Source organism: Mus caroli, unplaced genomic scaffold, assembly GCF_978045245.1.
Source record: "Mus caroli unplaced genomic scaffold, Mus_caroli_1 scaffold_8, whole genome shotgun sequence".
NCBI lineage: Eukaryota > Metazoa > Chordata > Mammalia > Rodentia > Muridae > Mus > Mus caroli.
In genome coordinates, this window is record NW_028227263.1 from 115,081,195 (window position 1) to 115,099,526 (window position 18,332).

Below are 18,332 nucleotides of genomic sequence, written 5' to 3' on the forward strand. Positions count from 1 at the left end.
TAGGCTACAAAAAGACTCTGTCCCCCATACCTTTTCCTAAATTCGAGCCAAATGGAGTGGGTCTTTAATTCCAGCATATGAGAGACAGAGGCTGACAGATCTGTGTGAGTTCAAGGCCACCCTGGCCTACATGAAGAGTCCCAAGACAGCCAAGACTATACAGTGAGACCCTGTCTCAAAACAACCAACATGGTCTATCCACAATTAACATAAAATTGTTCAGCTAGAGCCCACTAATCACTCACTTCTCAAGGTAGTTCCAGCCTCCATCTTCCCCTAGAGTGGCCATTAGTCTTTCTCCTGAGATCTGAGTCCTCAAAAGTCAGATTCTCAATCTCACTGGTTTAGAAAGCAGGAAAGGGGATTTCTCAGTCATTCTTCCAGATGACTTCTTCTTCTTTGGACCTTTTTTTTTCAATCCTAGGGAAAAATACTCATGGACGTTACTATCCCCAGAATGGATGAAAGCATGACGTTGGTTTTAGGTCATGCCATGCTCTATGAAAAACCAAGGTGAATGTCTTAGCCCTGTCCATGAGTTACCATACACCTGAGACATAGGACCAAGTGTAAAGTGTAGCATAAAGGCTGACACTTGTGATTCAACGACTGAGGCAGGATCGTTGTGAATTCAAAGCTAGCCTTGTCTATTTGGTTCCAGGATGGCAAGGTTACAAAGGATGGTAAGATTTTGAGAGAAGAGGGATTAGGGAGATGGGAATGGGAGACAGACATATATAATGGTCAAATTCTAGCTTTACTTTAGAGTCAAGCTGGAGAATGAAAGTTGATGGCACATTCAACAAGCTTTCAGTTTTCATGATCCAGTTAGTCAAGGTAACTACACCACCTCCTCCAACTCACCCACACCTAAGGACAGAATCCCCAATCTCTGGGCGTGGTCTAGAGCACCGAGGAATCCAGGCCCCATGCAAAGGACCAAACTGACAGCAAAAGGAAAACAACAAAGGATCAGGACAGGACTTTTCCAAATTTTATTAGTCTGAGTCCAATCAATGGGCAGAAACTACCCAGCAACGTTTATTAACAATGATTCCAAAGCCCAAGAATACTGATGTGGAAGTGAAGCTGTCATTCTTTGACGTGAAGACTCTTGTGGTGCTTATAAACATCAGCCTAGGGATGTATGTACATAGGAAAACCTGATATAGAGAGTTAATACTACACAAGGCTTCAGATATCCATGAGGGGCCTTGGGATGTACACACGCACAGTGGGACCGTTGTGATAATATGCATCTCGTGTACATCTCATCCATGTCTACCTAAGCAAGATAACAAAGATTACATGTTGCTACAACATAGAGCCAAGTATCCATCTGTCACATTTGTTTGGAACTGCTCTATTGGGAAGTAGATATGTAACTATGAAGACTAAAGCTGAAGTAGCATTGAATTACCCTGCCTTGTGAAAACTTCCTTCCCAAGGAACTCCACTGATACTATAATAGCGACAACTAGGTTTTGGGAACTGAACACATACATACACTCCCAGCTCTAGTTTTAGAGAAGAGTTTCCCATAAATGGTGCTTAGTACTAGAGTTGGTAAGTTGGTTTTACTCAAATTTACGCAGGAATCACAACGTATCTACCATTTCAATTCTTCACTCTGATGATTTTTTTCTTTTGCTGTTAACGCATAGATTCATGTGTTGTGCTTAGCTGCTAGCATATTCTACAGCATGACCATTATATTTTCTTCATCTACTTTGTAAGCAACAAACATCTGAACCCATTTTTTGCTACTATCATTTTCGCTGTGATGAAGAGATCAACTGGTACATGACGCCCTACATAAGCATACCAGCTCTTTGAATAAGTATAAATGCTCCAGAAAAATAGCTGAGGAATCCAGAATCTACAATGTGTTTCCTACTTCAGGGTCTCAGAAACTACCCTAGAAAATTCTTATACAAAGCTTTGCTTTGTGCAGACACTGTAATTTCTAAATCAATGATGACATCAGAGGGCTATTATTTTCCCATGCAAAGAGTTAATTATCCTGAGATTATTTTTTTCAGTCATCCACGATTTTCCCACTGACCTGGGATACTGCCACAATCAATTACCAATGCTCTGTGAATTCATTCATGTTTCTAGATTCAAGATTCTGTTCTGACCTCAAGTTTAGACAATCTTATCTTAACAAAGACCTTGAGTTGGCCTGGAGATGTCTGGAACTACAACACTGGACAAGATGGGTGAGTCAGAAGAAACTTGAGGCCAGGTTGGGCTACATAGGGAGTTTAAGGTCACCCTGGGCTATGTACATAGGGAGATCTGTCCCAAAACGCCTTCTCTGAAAAACGATTTCTACAAATTATCTATATACCAAAGCGTATATCAAAAATATTTTTGCCTCTTAATTTCAAACCTTTATATTGCTCATATTATCTCAATATAGTTGATATACTTTAGAAGACCATTCTGATTGGAATCACTGGACTCCTAAACTTAGAATACTAATAATGTTTCTTGTGGGAGTCTGGGAAGTATAGAATGCTTTGATCTATCCTATTAAATAGCTTTGTATTTTAAGGTTTGAGTCACTACAGAAGCGTGTAACTTAGTGTAAGACAAATCCTTTGATACACTACTAACCATACACTCTGAGGCTCAAGTGTTCGTTCATCTAAGGCATTCAAAGAGTTTTAATGAATGTGGATTCTCTGGTGTCTAATGTGATGGGACTTCTGGCTGAAAGCCTTCCCACACTCACTGCACTGATAAGGCTTTTCCCCGGTGTGGATTCTCATGTGTAAAGCAAGAGTTGAGAACTGAGAAAAGGCCTTCCCACATTCATTGCAGCCATAGGGTTTCTCACCCGTATGGCTCCTCATGTGCACTGTAAGAGATGAACTCTGACAGAAGGCTTTCCCACAGATTTTACATTCATAGGGTTTATCACCTGTGTGAATTCTCACATGGACAATGAGCGACGTAATTCGAGAAAAGGCTTTCCCGCACTTATTGCACTCATAGGGCTTTTCACCCGTGTGAATATTGTGATGTTTGATGAGGTATTGTTTCTGCCTGAAAATCGTTCCACATTCATTACACTTATAGGGTTTCTCTCCGATATGAATTTTCTCATGCTCAGTCAGATTTGATTTGCCACTGAAGGCTTTTCCACATTCCTTACATGTATATGGTTTCTCTCCAGTGTGACTTCTCTGGTGTCTGATGAGGCTTGATTTCTGAATGAAGGCTTTCCCACACCCTTTACATTCATAAGGCTTCTCTCCAGTATGGATTCTCTGGTGTATAATGAGGTTTTCTTTCTGGCTAAAAGCCTTACCACATTCATTACACTTAAAAGGTTTCTTCCCACTATGGATGTTCTGGTGTTTAATGAGGTATTGCTTCTGGCTGAAGGCTCTTCCACACTGATTACATTCAAACGGTTTCTCTCCGGTGTGAATTTTCTCATGTTCTTTGAGATATGATTTGCCATTAAAGGCTTTCCCACACTCCTTACACGCGTATGGTTTATTCCCTGTGTTTCTCTGATTTCTAACGGTGGTTGTCATGGGAACGGGAGTTTTCTTAGATTCACTGGGTCTCTCTTCGGTATGTTGTTTCTGATGAGAAAGGAAGTTTCCTCTCTGGCTGAAGGCCTTCCCACATTCCCCACACTTGTAGGATTCCCTCCTTGCGCGACTTCTCAGATGTAGAGTTAGTGAGGAGGCTTGCAAGGGCTCTTCACCACACCCTGTACACTCAGAGGACTTCTCTCCACTGTGCGTTTTCTTATGTTCTACAAAGTTTTGTTCCAAGCTGAAGGTTTTCTTACATTCATTACATTCATAAACGTTCTCTCCAGGATCAGGTTCGTCATGCAGAAGATGTGACTCAGGCTGAAGGCTTTCCAACATTCTGATCTGCACAGGGGCTCTCTCCTAGCATCTACTGGGACTGGACGAAAGCTTTGCCACATTCACTAAGGACATACGATTTCTTTTCAGTATTAATTCATAAGTGTCCAGGGAAGCCAGATTATGAGACTTTTTACCTAAGTGACCTGAGATGTGGCTACAAGGAATTGAAACACAGAACTGTCTTTGTATCAATGGTTCTTTCTTACAGTTTCTCTCGTGGTCATAAATGATGAATGTGGGAAAGTCACAGTTCAAATTCTCTTCAACGGAATCCCATATATAAGGGGAACTCTCGCAGAACCAATGTCTGTGCCCGGGGAAATAATTGTTTTCTAGATTTCCTGAATTTGTTTTTTAGTCTATCTCTTTACAGAAAGCTGAGACTTAACTCACACATCTTTCATCCTGTGTCCTTATCTGTGTATAACTCCAGAGGCCGCTTCTAAAAGAGAACAAAAAAAGTCATTAAAGAGAATTCACAAGGGTGAAAGTGTTGGTGTCTATACTGTAGAAAGCATCCAATAAACTAGCTTGCACTACCATTAACATCCTTAACAACCCTTGGAGTCTCCCAGAAAATACTAATAAAACGCAGAAATGTGCTATTCAAGAAAGACTGTTTAAGTCACAGACGGCAGGTCACACTTTTTTTTTTAAAGATTTATTTATTTTTATTATATATAAGTACACTGTAGCTGTCTTCAGACACTCCAGAAGAGGGAGTCAGATCTCATTATGGATGGTTGTGAGCCACCATGTGGTTGCTGGGATTTGAACTTCGGACCTTCGGAAGAGCCAGTCAGGTGCTCTTACCCACTGAGCCATCTCACCAGCCCCCCCTTTTTTTTTTTTTGGTAAAGATTTACTTATTATTATTATATCTAAGTACACTGTAGCTGTCTTCAGATGCACCAGAAGAGGGCATCAGATCTCATTATAGATGGTTGTGAACCACCATGTGGTTGCTGGGATTTGAACTCAGGACCTTCGGAAGAGCAGTCGGTGCTCTTAACCACTGAGCCATCTCTCCAGCCCCAGGTCACACTTATAATCCCAGAACTTGAGACACTGAGGCAGGGGACTTACATGAATGGATCAGAGAGTGAATTACAGGCTGGCCTGACTACAGATGAGACTCTGCCTTCAAACAAGACAAAATAAAACAAAAGACAAAAACAATTAGATGACTGAAGCCTAGTCTTTTGGTACGAAAGAAAGCTCAAATGCAGCAACATTCCCAGGTGTGTGCAGCTGTTAAGTGCTTCTAAATGTAGCTTGCACACACCATCAGTACAGAAAGTAAGAGAAAACATAAGGGCAGATGCCTTCGGAGGTCAGAGGTATCAGATCCTCTGGAGGCTTATGGGCTTCATAAGCCTCCCAAAAAGGATGCTGAGATCTGAACTCAGATTCCATGAAAGAGCAATACATGCTGTTCATAGCTGAGATGTGGTTTTTGAGGGTCTCAGGTAAACCAAGATGGCCTCGAATTATCATGTAACTGTGAATGACTTACCAAAACATTATTCCACCTCCACTGGCCCTGTATCAACATGCCTGGTGTACACAGTGCTGGGGGTAAAGGCAGGGCTTGGAAGTGCATGGACAGAAAACAACCCACACAGGGAGCTCCATCCCTATTCCCATGATGCAGCTCTTGTCATTGGAAAGAACTGGAAAGTAGTCAAGAGAAAGCATTGGAGAGTGAGGTAGGGAGACTGGGAGAGAAAGATCACACATTTAAGGCATCTCAGAGTTAATCCTGTAGTGGTTTGAATAAGAAGGGCCCTCATGGGCTGGTGAGATGGCTCAGTGGGTACGAGCACCCGACTGCTCTTCCGAAGGTCCAGAGTTCAAATCCCAGCAACCACATGGTGGCTCACAACCATCTGTAACGAGATCTGGCGCCCTCTTCTGGTGTGTCTGAAGACAGCTACAGTGTACTTACATATAATAATAAATAAATAAATCTTTAAAAAAAAAAAAAAAGAGTTGCCTTCGTCATAATGACACATCACAGCAACAGAACAAAACTAAGACAAACCCCTTCTACTGAATAACAAACAACACAGCTAATGTTCTTTTTTAAGAAAAACCCAAATATTTATTTATTTATTATGTGCACAGTTTTCTGTCTGCATGTATGCCTGCAACCAGAAGAGAGCACCAGACCCCATTACAGATGGTTGTGAGCCACCACGTGGTTGCTGGGATTTGAACTCAGAACCTCTGGAAGAGCAGTTGTGCTCTTAACCTCTGACCCATCTCTCCAGTCCTATTGCTCATATTCTAAAGAACTAAAATTAAATATACTATTTTAAAAATAAAATTTATTAAGTGTTTTATAGCATCTTGACATAAACAGTGCTCTATGTGTTCAAAATGATAGTAAATTAAGAGCAAATGAAGGGCTGGTGAGATGGCTCAGTGGGTAAGAGCACCCGACTGCTCTTCTGAAGGTCCAGAGTTCAATTCCCAGCAACCACATGGTGGCTCACAACCATCTGTAACGAGATCTGGCGCCCTCTTCTGGAGTCTGAAGACAGCTACAGTGTACTTAGATATAATAAATAAATCAATCTTAAAAAAAAAAAAAAAAAAGAGCAAATGAGGTGCGTCCACTGGTAAACTGCTTTATTCTCATGCTTGGCCTCAAGGTTGACCCCAGAACCCATGTGGAATGAGGCTCCACAGCCTTGTGTTCTGATCTTCATACAGACCATGGAAGCATGCCTGTACACACACACACACATGCACAATAATTATAATTAAAATTAATATTTTCAAAAAAAGATTTAACAGATTGGTAAAAAAAAGGCAAGAAGCAAGTAGAAAGAATGGAAGAAACAAAAGGATATAAAGTAAGACTGGAAATTTAGTGGAGCAGTAGTAGGATCTAAGAAGTCTAAAAAGTATTGAGTAGGTTGTAGGAAACATTACATTAAAAAAAAAAGAAACCACTGAACAGAATAAAGACACTTTCCAGACCCGGTTCTTCAAATACAAAGAAACTCCATTCATAAAAAGCTATGCTAATTAAGCACATTACTGTAACATTTTAGCAAAAGTAAAAAGGGAAGAAAACAAGAAGGCAATACTAATGTTGTGATATGTGCTGAGCTTGCACACATGCACAGTTTGTGTATGGAGGTCAGAGGACAACTTGGAGGAGTCTCTTTTCTCCTGCCACCTAGGTTTCAGAAATCAAACCCAGGCCACTGAGCTCTGTGGCAAGTTCCTTTACCCAACGAGCCACCTCACTGGCCTGAAAGGTGCACATGTCAGGCACATTAAATAAAATAAGCAAATCTTTTTTTTTTTTTTAATACAGTTATATAAGTTGTACCAAAAGCACAGGCAGTATTGGTGCTGGGGATAGCATTTCTCCATCTTTCATATTATTAAGTTAACTGCTCTAAGACAGAGCAATCAAAAATAGGCAAAATAAGGTGGTGGTGGTGTACTCCTTTGATCCCAGTGCTCAGGAGGCAGAGGTAGGCAGATCTCTGTGAGTTCAAGGCCAGCCTGGTCTACAGAGTGAGTTTCAGGGCAGCCAGGACTACACAGAGAAATTCTGTCTCAGGAAAAAAAAAAAAAAAAGCAAAATAGTTTTAATAAACACTGGCAAATAAGGACAAGTATGTTTTAAGTGGCCAAATCTGGTATGATATATCTTTGATCAGTACTCAAGAGGCAGAAAGTTGGGTGTATCTCTGTGGCTTAGAAGCCAGCCTGGTTTACATCGGGAGTTCCAGGACACCCAAGTCTACAAAGTGAAAGCCTGTTTCAACAACAATAAAAAAGTAACATATGGTTGCCAGTGTAGAGTAATTCAGGGTTCAAAACGACTGAGCAGCTAGATGTGGTGGAGAATGCCGTTAATCCCAGCAGAGACAGGCAGATCTCGGAATTTGAGGCCAGTCTGGTCTAAAGAGTGAGTTTCTGAGTTTCAGGACAGCCAGAGAAACCCTGTTTTGAAATTACAAAACGAAACACACTACCACCACCACCACCACCCCGGAAAGAAAGGAAAGAAAGAAATGAGCACGAATAGTTAGGTAGAGAGTCTACACAGTCATCCTTGAGTATCTTAGATTATTAGCTCTAAGCTGCTTGTATAAATGGCACATTGACAAGCAATCTGTGCATATCTTCTCATACAGTTAAAACGGCTGAATCATTTTTAGGTTACATATAATAATACCCAGTGGCAATCCTGGGCAAATGGTTGCCATACTGTATTGGTCAGGGAGTAATAATAAGGGAATAAAATCTATATGTTCAGAACAGATGTAAAGGGTTTTTTTATTTATCTTACATATTTGCGTATTTGCACACAAGTGCAGATGCCTAAGGGCACTAGAGTCCTGGATCCCCTTGGAACTAGATACTGTATCAATTATTAAAATTAAGTCGGCAAATGAAGCAGAGGGGCTGGTACCCAACATAGAAGTTAGAAGAGCAACGAGTTCTGCAGATGGTGACGGAAAAGAAAACAGAGTCAGGGGGAACGTCTGGAAATTTCACTGACCTAAGGAATTTTCAACAACTGTCCCTCCAAATGGGGACAAGCTGATCCCAAATAATAATAATAATAATAAATCATCAAACTCTCACTGGAGCTATAAGGACATTGAGAACACTACATAAAGGTTTCACTCACCTGCAGATTGATGCTTCTTCTCAGACACCCAGGGTTTTTGTTTGAACTGTAGATTTTTAACTTGCAATGAGTAAAGCAATTCAGGACTCAGGCGTTATCTCTGCAAATCAAAGCAGCGGCTGCAAGTCAGACCGAAGCCTCAGCACTCAAGAGAGGTTTGGAGGGTAGAGAAACTTCCGGTCTCCGGAGCACACAGGAAGCGGGACTGTGCAGACAACACAAAGGCGCCCCACTCCGCGCATGCGCACAAAGCAGATGGGCCAAGCACTTGTACTTGGCATTTAGACTAAACGCGTAATTCTACTTAAAATCAAAATGTTCTTCAGATGTGGGTAACAGATGGTATTCTATTTTCAGAAATGAAGTTATACTGAGGAACTATGACACCGCCATTTTCAGAGTCTGCCCAAGCTGGCCATCTGAACATGATTTTCGAGCGGGTATCAAGGTGCCCTTGCTCCCAACTGAAGTCAAACTGCTGCCTATCATTTCACTGTCAACCACAGTGGGGGATTTGTTTTGTTTTCTGAGGCAGTCTCTCTGTGTGGCCTAGCTGTCCTGGAACTCATGCTGTAGACCAGGCTGGCCTCGAACTCAGAGATCTGCCTGCCTCTACCTCCCGAGACTTGTGATTGAAGACGTGTGCCACCACCGCCCAGCCTCAACAACATTTTAAGTCAGGTGTGGTAGCATGTTTCTAATAGTAGCAACTTGGGAAACTGAGGCAGGAGGATGGAGAGTTTGAGGCCAGACTTGGCTACCTGTCTCAAAAAAAAAAAAAAAAAAAGCAAATAGAGGGACAGGGAAAGGGCTCAGTGCTTAAAGTACCTGTGCCGGCAAACGTGAAGATGGGTGTTGGATTCCCAGAATCTCTACCTGTCAAGTGGGCATAATGGCTTGCCTGTAATTCCAGCTTCGAAGAGCAGAGAAGAGATCTTGGGAGCCAGATGGTTAGAAACACAAGACTGTCTAAGAGCTGTGTGTGTGACTGAGACCCCGTCTTAATTAGTGAGGTGGGAAATCGACGGATGATGGTGACTCCTGACATCAATGTAGGACCTCCACATTCATGCCAACCCATATGCATGAACACTCCTGTGCACATGCACCTCACCCATCCATACAGGCTCACACACATGAAGAACAAGTATACACACTGAAAAACAGACATGCACACATGTAAACACACACACACAACGGAAAGAGAGAAATAAACTGATATGGGCAGGCACTCAGGAGAGTGGAGGATCAGAAGTGCAAGGTCATTCTCAGCTACGTGGTGAGGTTCAGCCTGTGCGCACGCAGAGAGAGAGAGAGAGAGAGAGAGAGAGAGAGAGAGAGAGAGAGAGAGAGAGAGAGAGAGAGAGAGAGAGAGGAGAGCCAGGAGTGGTTTTTTTTGTTTGTTTGGTTGGTTTTTTTGGGTTTTTTTTTTTTGGTTTTTTTTTTTTTTTTTGGTTTTTCGAGACAGGGTTTCTCTGTGTAGCCCTGGCTATCCTGGAACTCACTCTGTAGACCAGGCTGGCCTCAAACTCAGAAATCCGCCTGCCTCTGCCTCCCAAGTGCTGGGATCAAAGGCGTGCACCACCACGCCCGGCTTGCCAGGAGTAGTTTTAATTCCACACAGTTTTAATCCCAGCACTCGGGAGGCAGAGGCAGGCAGATTTCTGAGTTCGAGGCCAGCCTGGTCTACAAAGTGAGTTCCAGGACAGCCAGGGCTATACAGAGAAACCCTGTCTCAAAAAAACAAAGGGGGGAAAAAGAAAAGAAAAGAAAAGAAAAGAAAGGAAAAGAAAAGAAAAGAAAAAGGGGCTGGAAAGATGGCTCCGCAGTTAAGAACACTGGCTGCTCTTCCAGAGGACCCAGGTTCAGTTCCCAGGACCCTCAGGGCAGTTATCAATAATCTGTAACTCCAGTTCCAGAGGATCCAAAGTCCTCTTGTGGCCTCTGTGTGCATGTGGTACATAGACATACATGCAGGCAAAACACCCATACATATAAAATGAAAATTAATAAAATCTCAAGAAAAAAAAAAAAGAAGAGGGTGTTGCAGAGGACCTTCTGCAGAGATGGCACAGCAGTTAGACTACCTTATTACTCTTCTAACAGACCCAGGTATGGCTCCCAAGACAAATACCCTGCCTCACAACCATCTGTAATTCCAAATGCAGAGGATTGGACATCTCTTTCTGACCTCCACAAGACATTAAACATGCATCAAACACGAAAACAACTCATACACAGAAGTAGGAAAAATACCCAGACACATAGAATTTCTATTTTATATAGATATATATGTGTGTATGGTTTTGGTTTTGTTTTGTTTTTAAGAAAACACATCCAAGGGCTTTTTGCCTCGAATAGGTTAGGGAATCAATGCCAACAATGCCAAAAGCAAAACAGAAATACATATTTTCTTTTAAAAGACATCAACCATGAATAATATAAATAAAATATATAGGAAATTATTTGGCTAATACTAACAACTCGGCTCTTAAAACCATTAGAGGCGTAATATTTTACCTAGGTTTGGTTACTGTTGGGGAAATTAAATGTAATTTAGAGTCCTGTAAATAAAAGCACATCCTGAGCTTAGCAAGCATGTATCTATTCTGCATATGGCAAAAGCTACTCGTAGCGAGGTACTGTAGGCATAATGTTTTTGTATGCTGTGTAAAGTTGATCCTTGGGTTATTCAAATGCTGATTTCTCTGCCATCATATCGTGGTTCAATCCAGACATGGCCTTTCAATGCTTATACCAAGAATCTCCTGTCTCAAGCTTGTGTATAAACAGTTCTCACCATTTACTCTCTGCCTTGTCAATCAATGCTGATCATCCAATGGGTGGGCAGAATAGAGAATAGGAGGGACATCCACTAGTGAGAGGGAGGAGAGAAGGAGGGAGGTGTGCTGGTAGGGTGGAGGACCTGGAGCCATGAAGAAGGGGTCCGAAGAGCCAGATCAATATGCAAGTGTCGTGGGCCGGGGCTGGGCGCAGCCAGTAAGTATATAAAGTGAAGACAGATCAGCTAATTGCTTAGCTGTTTAACTGCTCAGCTACTGAGGTACAGTTTTAAGTAAATCTTGGTTTCTCTGTGCAGTTATTGGGGACTAGCATAAGGTAAAGAACTACAGCTGCCAGATTAATCCATGGCTTACATTTATATTAAGAACAATTGAGAGGCTGGAGAGATGGCTCAGAGATTAAGAGCACCGACTGCTCTTCCAGAGGTCCTGAGTTCAATTCCCAGCAACTACATGGGTGGCTCACAACCATCTGTAATGGGGATCCGATGCCCTCTTCTGGTGTGTCTGAAGATAACAACAGTGTACTCACACGCATGAAATAAATAAATCTTTTAAAAAAAGAATAATTGATTTCCAGGGTATAGTAATGAAAGGGCAGGCTTACTCTCTTACTTGGAGATGTACAAGCTATAGCTGTGCTGTGCTGTGAATTACGGATCAGATAATACAGAGGGGAAACTGGTGGAGGCCACCTTCAAGAAGGAGCTATCAGTAATCAGTATGACACTAATGGACATAACAAGTTTGATGCTCTTAGCTGAGTGTGGTTGCATACACTCTGAGTTCAAGGCCAGCCTGGTCTATGTATTGAGTTTCCAGACAGCCAGGGCAACCCAGAGAAACGTAGCAGTAGAAGTCCTTAGAGATGAAGGAAATCCCACAGTCCTAGGCACATCGCTATCAGAGGGATAACGAAAGCAAGCTGGGGGTGGAGAGATGCCTGCTAGTAAAGGCACTGGGTCCGGAATCGAGGTCCCAGCGCCTATGTAACAAGTTACATACGCCTCCATACAGCTTCATGGAGGAGAGGGCAGTGGATCCCTGACACTCATGGACTCAGGGGGTTCCACATTCAGTGAGAGCCCCTGCCTGCCACAAGCAGTAAGGTAGAGAGTCATGAAGGAAGGCACCTGACCTCCACCTCTGCCCTATGACTCCCAAGTGCATACTCATGCACACATGCATGTGTGCACTCACAAGTGCTCTGCCCTATGACTCCCACGTGCATACTCATGCACACAGGCATGTGTGCACTCACAAGTGCTTACGCATATACCCACATGAACATGTAGACACACACACAAACACACTAAAAGAAGTTGTATCTTCCCTGTTAATTTGAAATTTTTTCTTACTTATCAAAATTGTTGACCCTTTAATAATATCTCACTTTATTGCAAAACCGGTGTTAAGGGGCTGGAGACATGGCTCAGCAGTTAGGAACACTGCTGCCTGCTCTACCAGAAGACTGGAGTTTGGTTCCCAGCAGCCACACTGGACTGCTCTCAAGGAGATCTAATGCCCTCTTCTGGCTTCCAAGGGCATTCATAAACATGCCCACAACCTTCGAGCATTCACATACACATAAATAACTCTTAATTAGAATTTATTAAAAATAATTTTGGGGGGGGGGATTTTTTTTTTTCAAGACAGGGTTTCTCTGTGTAGTCCTGGCTGTCCTTGAACTCACTCTGTAGACCAGGCTGGCTTCGAACTTAGAAATTCGCCTGCCTCTGCCTCCCAAGTGCTGGGATTAAAGGTGTGCACCACCATGCCCGGTTTAAAAATAAATTCTTTAATGGCAAAAAAAAAAAAAAAAAGAAAGAAAGAAAAGAAAAACATGTTTTAAAAAGAAGTGTGACGGGCTGGTGAGATGGCTCAGTGGGTAAGAGCACCCGACTGCTCTTCCGAAGGTCCAGAGTTCAAATCCCAGCAACCACATGGTGGCTCAAAATCATCTGTAAGGAGATCTGACTCCCTCTTCTGGAATGTCTGAAGACAGCTACAGTGTACTTACATATAATCAATAAATAGATCTTTAAAAAAAAAAAGTTAGCTGATTTAAAAAAAAAAAAAAAAAAAAAAAAGAAGTGTGACAAGCTAGGCAAGGTGGCGCACAACTTTAATCCCAGCACTCAGGAGGCAGAGGCAGTTGGAACATCCTCGTTTGGGGCAGCTTAATCTATAGAGCAAATTCCAAAACAGTCAGGGCCACACTGAGACTACCCTGACTCAAAAGGAAGGAAGGGAGGGAGGGAGGGAGGGAGGGGAAATGAAAGCAAAATGATGATGAGCCAGCTATAACAGTGCATGCCTTTAGTCCCAGCACTTAGGAAGCAGAGGAAGAAGCCTTGTCTATCTCGAGAGTTCCAGGACAAGCAGGACTATGAACGCAGACCATTTTTTGTTGTTGTCATGTGTTAAAAACTGACCAAAAACTACTCAGAAGAAAATCTGCATGTTAACAAAAGCTACTTGGTATGGGATAAATCTGGACAAATTAGGAATCTTAATTTGGAGTTGAAGGGATTGCTCAGTGGATAAGAACACTGGCTGTTCTTCCAAAGGACTCTAGTTCAACTCCCTGTACCCACATGCCAGCCCACAACTGTCTATAATTCCAGTTCCAGGGGATCCAATGTCTTCTTTTGGCCTCTGCAGGTTCCACGTACACATATATTCAGGCAACACACACACACACACACACACACACACGAGCCCTGTCCTTTGACAAATCAGAGTGCTAAATTAAATAGCTTTCTTGACCTCTCTGTGCTAAAGGGGGGGACAATTAATTACCTTCCTGATTCAATCCCATCTGCAACAGTGGAAAGTACATTCTAAGGGCTAGTCCGTAAATTTGGGACTACTCAAAACTAGCTCATCTGGTTTTTCCAAGTAGCAAGTTTAATGCCTACAGATGTGTAGGCATCCAATAACGAGTTATTGGAAATCTTTGTTACAAAGAATATTTTTCAAAGGAACGTTGGTTTCATTTTTTTACTGTAGACTTGTTTTTATTTTTAAAAACCAGGTTTAAAAAACTACTCACTCAATTATCTTTTTCCCTTTCCTGTTTTCCAGAAAGGAAAAAAAAAAAAAAAAACCTCGTTTTTATTTTAAAATAAATGCGACATGTATTAGAAAACCACCCCTGTATTTTCACAAACTTGAAACCAGTTTCTCGCTCACTCGAAACAAACCAAAACACACCCTTACACGTATGCTCACTCCGCCCGCAAACCCACCCGGGTTTCTGATCTCCCCAGCCCCCATCCACCCAAGTTCTCAGCTCCACTATCACAGTAGGCGTTTTCGCCCCTTCAGGCATCCTCGCCCTGGCAGGTGGGGTAAACCCTCCCCCACAGCTCCTTTGCCTTTACTCAGTCTAGGAAAATCCCGGTCCTACAGACCCCGAAATCAAACTCACCCAGACAAAGGCGACGATGGCGAGCCACGAAGCCTGCGCCTGCGCACTCCTTCAGTGAGCTAGCACTCCCAGAGGTCTCTGCCCACCAGGGCTCTGAACTAGAGTCTCTCTCTCTCTCTCTCTCTCTCTCTCTCTCTCTCCTCTCTCTCTCTCTCTCTCTCTCTCTCTCTCTCTCTCTCTCTCTCTCTCTCTCTCTCTCTCTCTCTCTCTCTCTCTCTCTCTCTCTCTCTCTCATCCTCTCTCCTCTCTCTCCTCTCTCTCTCTCTCCTCTCTCTCTCTCTCTCCTCTCTCTCTCCTCTCCTCTCTCTCTCTCTCTCTCTCTCTCTCTCTCTCTCCTCTCTCTCTCTCTCCTCTCTCTCTCTCTCCTCTCCTCCTCTCTCTCTCGCTCTCTCTCTCTCTCCCTCTCTCCTCTCTCCTCTCCTCTCTCTCTCTCTCTCTCTCTCTTCTCTCTCTCTCTCCTCTCTCTCTCTCTCTCTCTCTCTCTCTCTCTCACCTCCTCTCTCTCTCCTCTCTCTCTCTCTCTCCTCTCTCTCTCTCTCTCTCCTCTCTCTCTCTCCTCTCTCTCCTCTCTCTCTCTCCTCTCTCTCTCTCTCTCTCTCTCTCTCTCTCTCTCTCTCTCTCTCTCTCTTTCTAACTGTGAACTACATTTCCAGAAGTCTCAGGAGTTCTAGTTAATTTCCCCTCCACTCTCCCGAGAACTTTTCCCAGTGGATAAGTAGGAAAAGGTTGGAACTCAGATACTACCGCTTTTACACTGTGTTATCGGAAAGGACAATGGTGTGCCAAGGTGTGTAATGAGTGCAGCTTAAACTCACAGAATAGGCTTTTCCTTGCCTCCAGGGCGAGATTCCCAGTAAGGCGCAATCCTCTGGGTTTTACGGGAGAGGACGCCATCTTGGCCACCGTGGCGCACTGCTGAACTACATTTCCCCAGAAGGCATCTCGCTTTCCCACCGCCTCAGGCTGATAGTTGGCAGCTCTGTAGAGTTGTATCAGACTCTGGTGTTAAGGAAGCGATTGCTACAGTATCACAAACTGAAGCCAGGCTGGAATTGAGACTGATAATTGGGTTCGAGACTAAACAGTCAGGAAAATGAACTATTGTGAAAATTGTAATTTTTTGTAGCCGTATGTCCTAGGGTCGTGACAGGTGTGTAACAATGTGGAAAGCAGTATGCTGGTGAGCTGTGGTCCTGTGGGATGTTTGTTAATGCCTAACCTGGGTGTTAGGTCCAAAATTGGGGCAAATGGCTGAGGTGCCTGGTAACATATCAAAGCAGCTGATGACCTGGTGAAGATGTTACAGCTCTAAAGGGAAAGCTATCCTACAGTTGGGAGCCAAGGAATACCACAAAGTCACACCCTACAACAAACCTCGGGAGAGATTTATTAGGAAAGCCTCAAGAAGTTGGGTGCCTTTGCTTGGGGAGAGAATCAACAAAGAACAGAACAGGAGGCAGGCATTATATAGGGTTTTGGGGGGAGAGGAGGAGGCGGGGCTTCCAGGGCGGCCTGGGATTCTTCCCCCACCCCCGGCCCTTTTTTCCTCTATAGTGTGGATCTTGTCTGTATCTCAAGGGGCTGGAAACAGCCTTCTCAGTGGTAGAGCAGTCTAGAAGGCTGACCCTGAACACTCTTGCACATCAAGGGACTGGGCCAGGCCATTAGATTAGTATGGTGGGGCCTGGCGACCTTTCTTACACCTGGCATACCCTGCCTCCTACCCTGAAATCTCCCACTAGAGTTGGGCTGTCCTTACCCCAGCTTCTCTTCCCTATATAATCTAGCCCGTTTGGCCTCTTGTCCACCATGCTTGGTTTTCTGCTCTCCTTCTTATCAAACAGCCCAGTGTGAAACCAAAAAGGTGCCACCGTGAACCGTGAGCTAAATTCTTGAACCTGGAATATATGACTGTCCTTATGGCTTACCAATATGTCTTAACAGATACCTTCCCAGGTGCCCTTTTACATGATACATTCCCACACCCACCCCCACACACAGCCTTGAGCCCAGCCCCCCCCCCTTTTCTGTCCAGATTTTAACAGCCAGTTATATCTACAGCTATATTAATTAATTTATTTATTTATTTATTTGTATGTGAGTACATTGTTGCTCTCTTCAGACATACCGGAAGAGGACATCAGATCTCATTACAGATGGTTGTGAGCTGCTGGGAATTGAATTCAGGACCTCTGGAAGAGCAGTCAATGCTCTTAACTGCTAAGCCATCTCTACAGCTCTCTACAGCTATTTTCTATCAACCCTAACCCTTCCCCATAAAAGGGACTCCAAGAGCCAATAAGAAGCAGCTCTCTGAAATCCTGACTTCGGGAGAGGCAGCCTACTTGCGGGCTTAGATTTTTTTTTCAAAACCTACTTTATTTAGGGTTCTTGAACACTTCAACTTCCCTTCTAACCCACCGACCAGAGGGAGAAAGGTTAATCGGAAAAGGGAGTCACAGACCCATTTAGAAGTAGTTTCTCGGGGCAATCCCACTCTTCCTTGTCAGGATTCCAGCAGTCCGGGCCAATAGCAAACACCAAAAATGAATCAGTAGTGGCGGCAAGATCCAGCAGAAACTGCAACTGGCACAAATCAGAGGGAGCAGCCAGGATCGGCCGGAATACCACGAGAAGTTCTTTGGTGCAGTTCTCTCGACAAAGTGAAGACCAGCGAAACTTTGTACAGAATAGGAATGCAAGAGCATCCTCTCACTGTTTGTGGGGTTCCATTTAGGTTCTTTCTAAACATCATGTGCCTTCTGAAGAGTCTGTTTTCAGCAAAACATCACATGCCCTCTCATAAGGGAGTTTCCAGAAAATCATCACATGGCACAACTGAGTCCTTAGAGAAACAAGAAATTTCCATCTCACAGCAAACACTTTACCAACTCAGCTACCTCTCTGGCAGTCTTTTACAATTTTGTTATGTATTTATTTCTTTGAGACGGGCTCAAATAGCCAAGCCTGGCCTCAAAGCCCTGCACAGCCTTGAACTCCTGATGCCCCTTGTAAGTTTAGGAATTATAGTTGTGTTTTACTTTTTTTTTCCAGACAGGGTTTCTCTGTATAGCCTTGGCTGTCCTGGAACTCACTCTGTAGACTATACTGGCCTCAAACTCAGAAATCTGCCTGCCTCTGCCTCCCAAGTGCTGGGATTAAAGGCATGTGCCACCACTGCCTGGCTCACTATTAGGATTCTAATTTTAGGAGTCCAGTGATTCCAATCAGAATGGTCTTCTAAAACTTATCAACTGTATTGAGATAATATGAGCAATATAAAGGTTTGCAATTAACAGGCAAAAATATTTTGGATATTCACTTTGGTATATAGATAATTTGTAGAATATACATAGCCTAGCATGACCTTAAACTCCCTATGTAGCCCAAGCTGGCCTCGAGTTTCTTCTGATCCACTTACCCAGTAGCCCAGTGCAGGGTTCCAGACATCATTATGCCAACCCAAGCTCTTTGTTGATAAGATTGTCTAAACTTGAGGTCAGAACAGAATATTGAATCTAGAAAAATGAATG

General features: G+C 43.2%; 1 protein-coding gene across 3 annotated transcripts; it reads right to left on the reverse strand.

Annotated features, from left to right (window-relative positions):
* Positions 1-972: 972 nt before the first annotated feature.
* On the reverse strand, positions 973-17,298 carry Znf260 (zinc finger protein 260). 3 transcript variants are annotated; one of them, XM_085841930.1, is made up of 3 exons: positions 17,264-17,298; positions 8,563-8,662; positions 973-4,341 (listed from the first exon to the last, which is right to left on the reverse strand). In XM_085841930.1, the coding sequence occupies exon 3, from the start codon at positions 3,894-3,896 to the stop codon at positions 2,673-2,675; it is 1,224 nt and encodes a 407-aa protein (XP_085698056.1). In that variant the 5' UTR covers positions 3,897-4,341; positions 8,563-8,662; positions 17,264-17,298; the 3' UTR covers positions 973-2,672. The 3 variants fall into 3 exon arrangements, with proteins under 3 accessions (XP_085698056.1, XP_021022279.3, XP_021022280.1); XM_021166620.3 differs by lacking the exon at positions 17,264-17,298 and adding an exon at positions 14,800-14,939; XM_021166621.3 differs by lacking the exons at positions 8,563-8,662; positions 17,264-17,298 and adding an exon at positions 14,800-14,893.
* Positions 17,299-18,332: the final 1,034 nt, after the last annotated feature.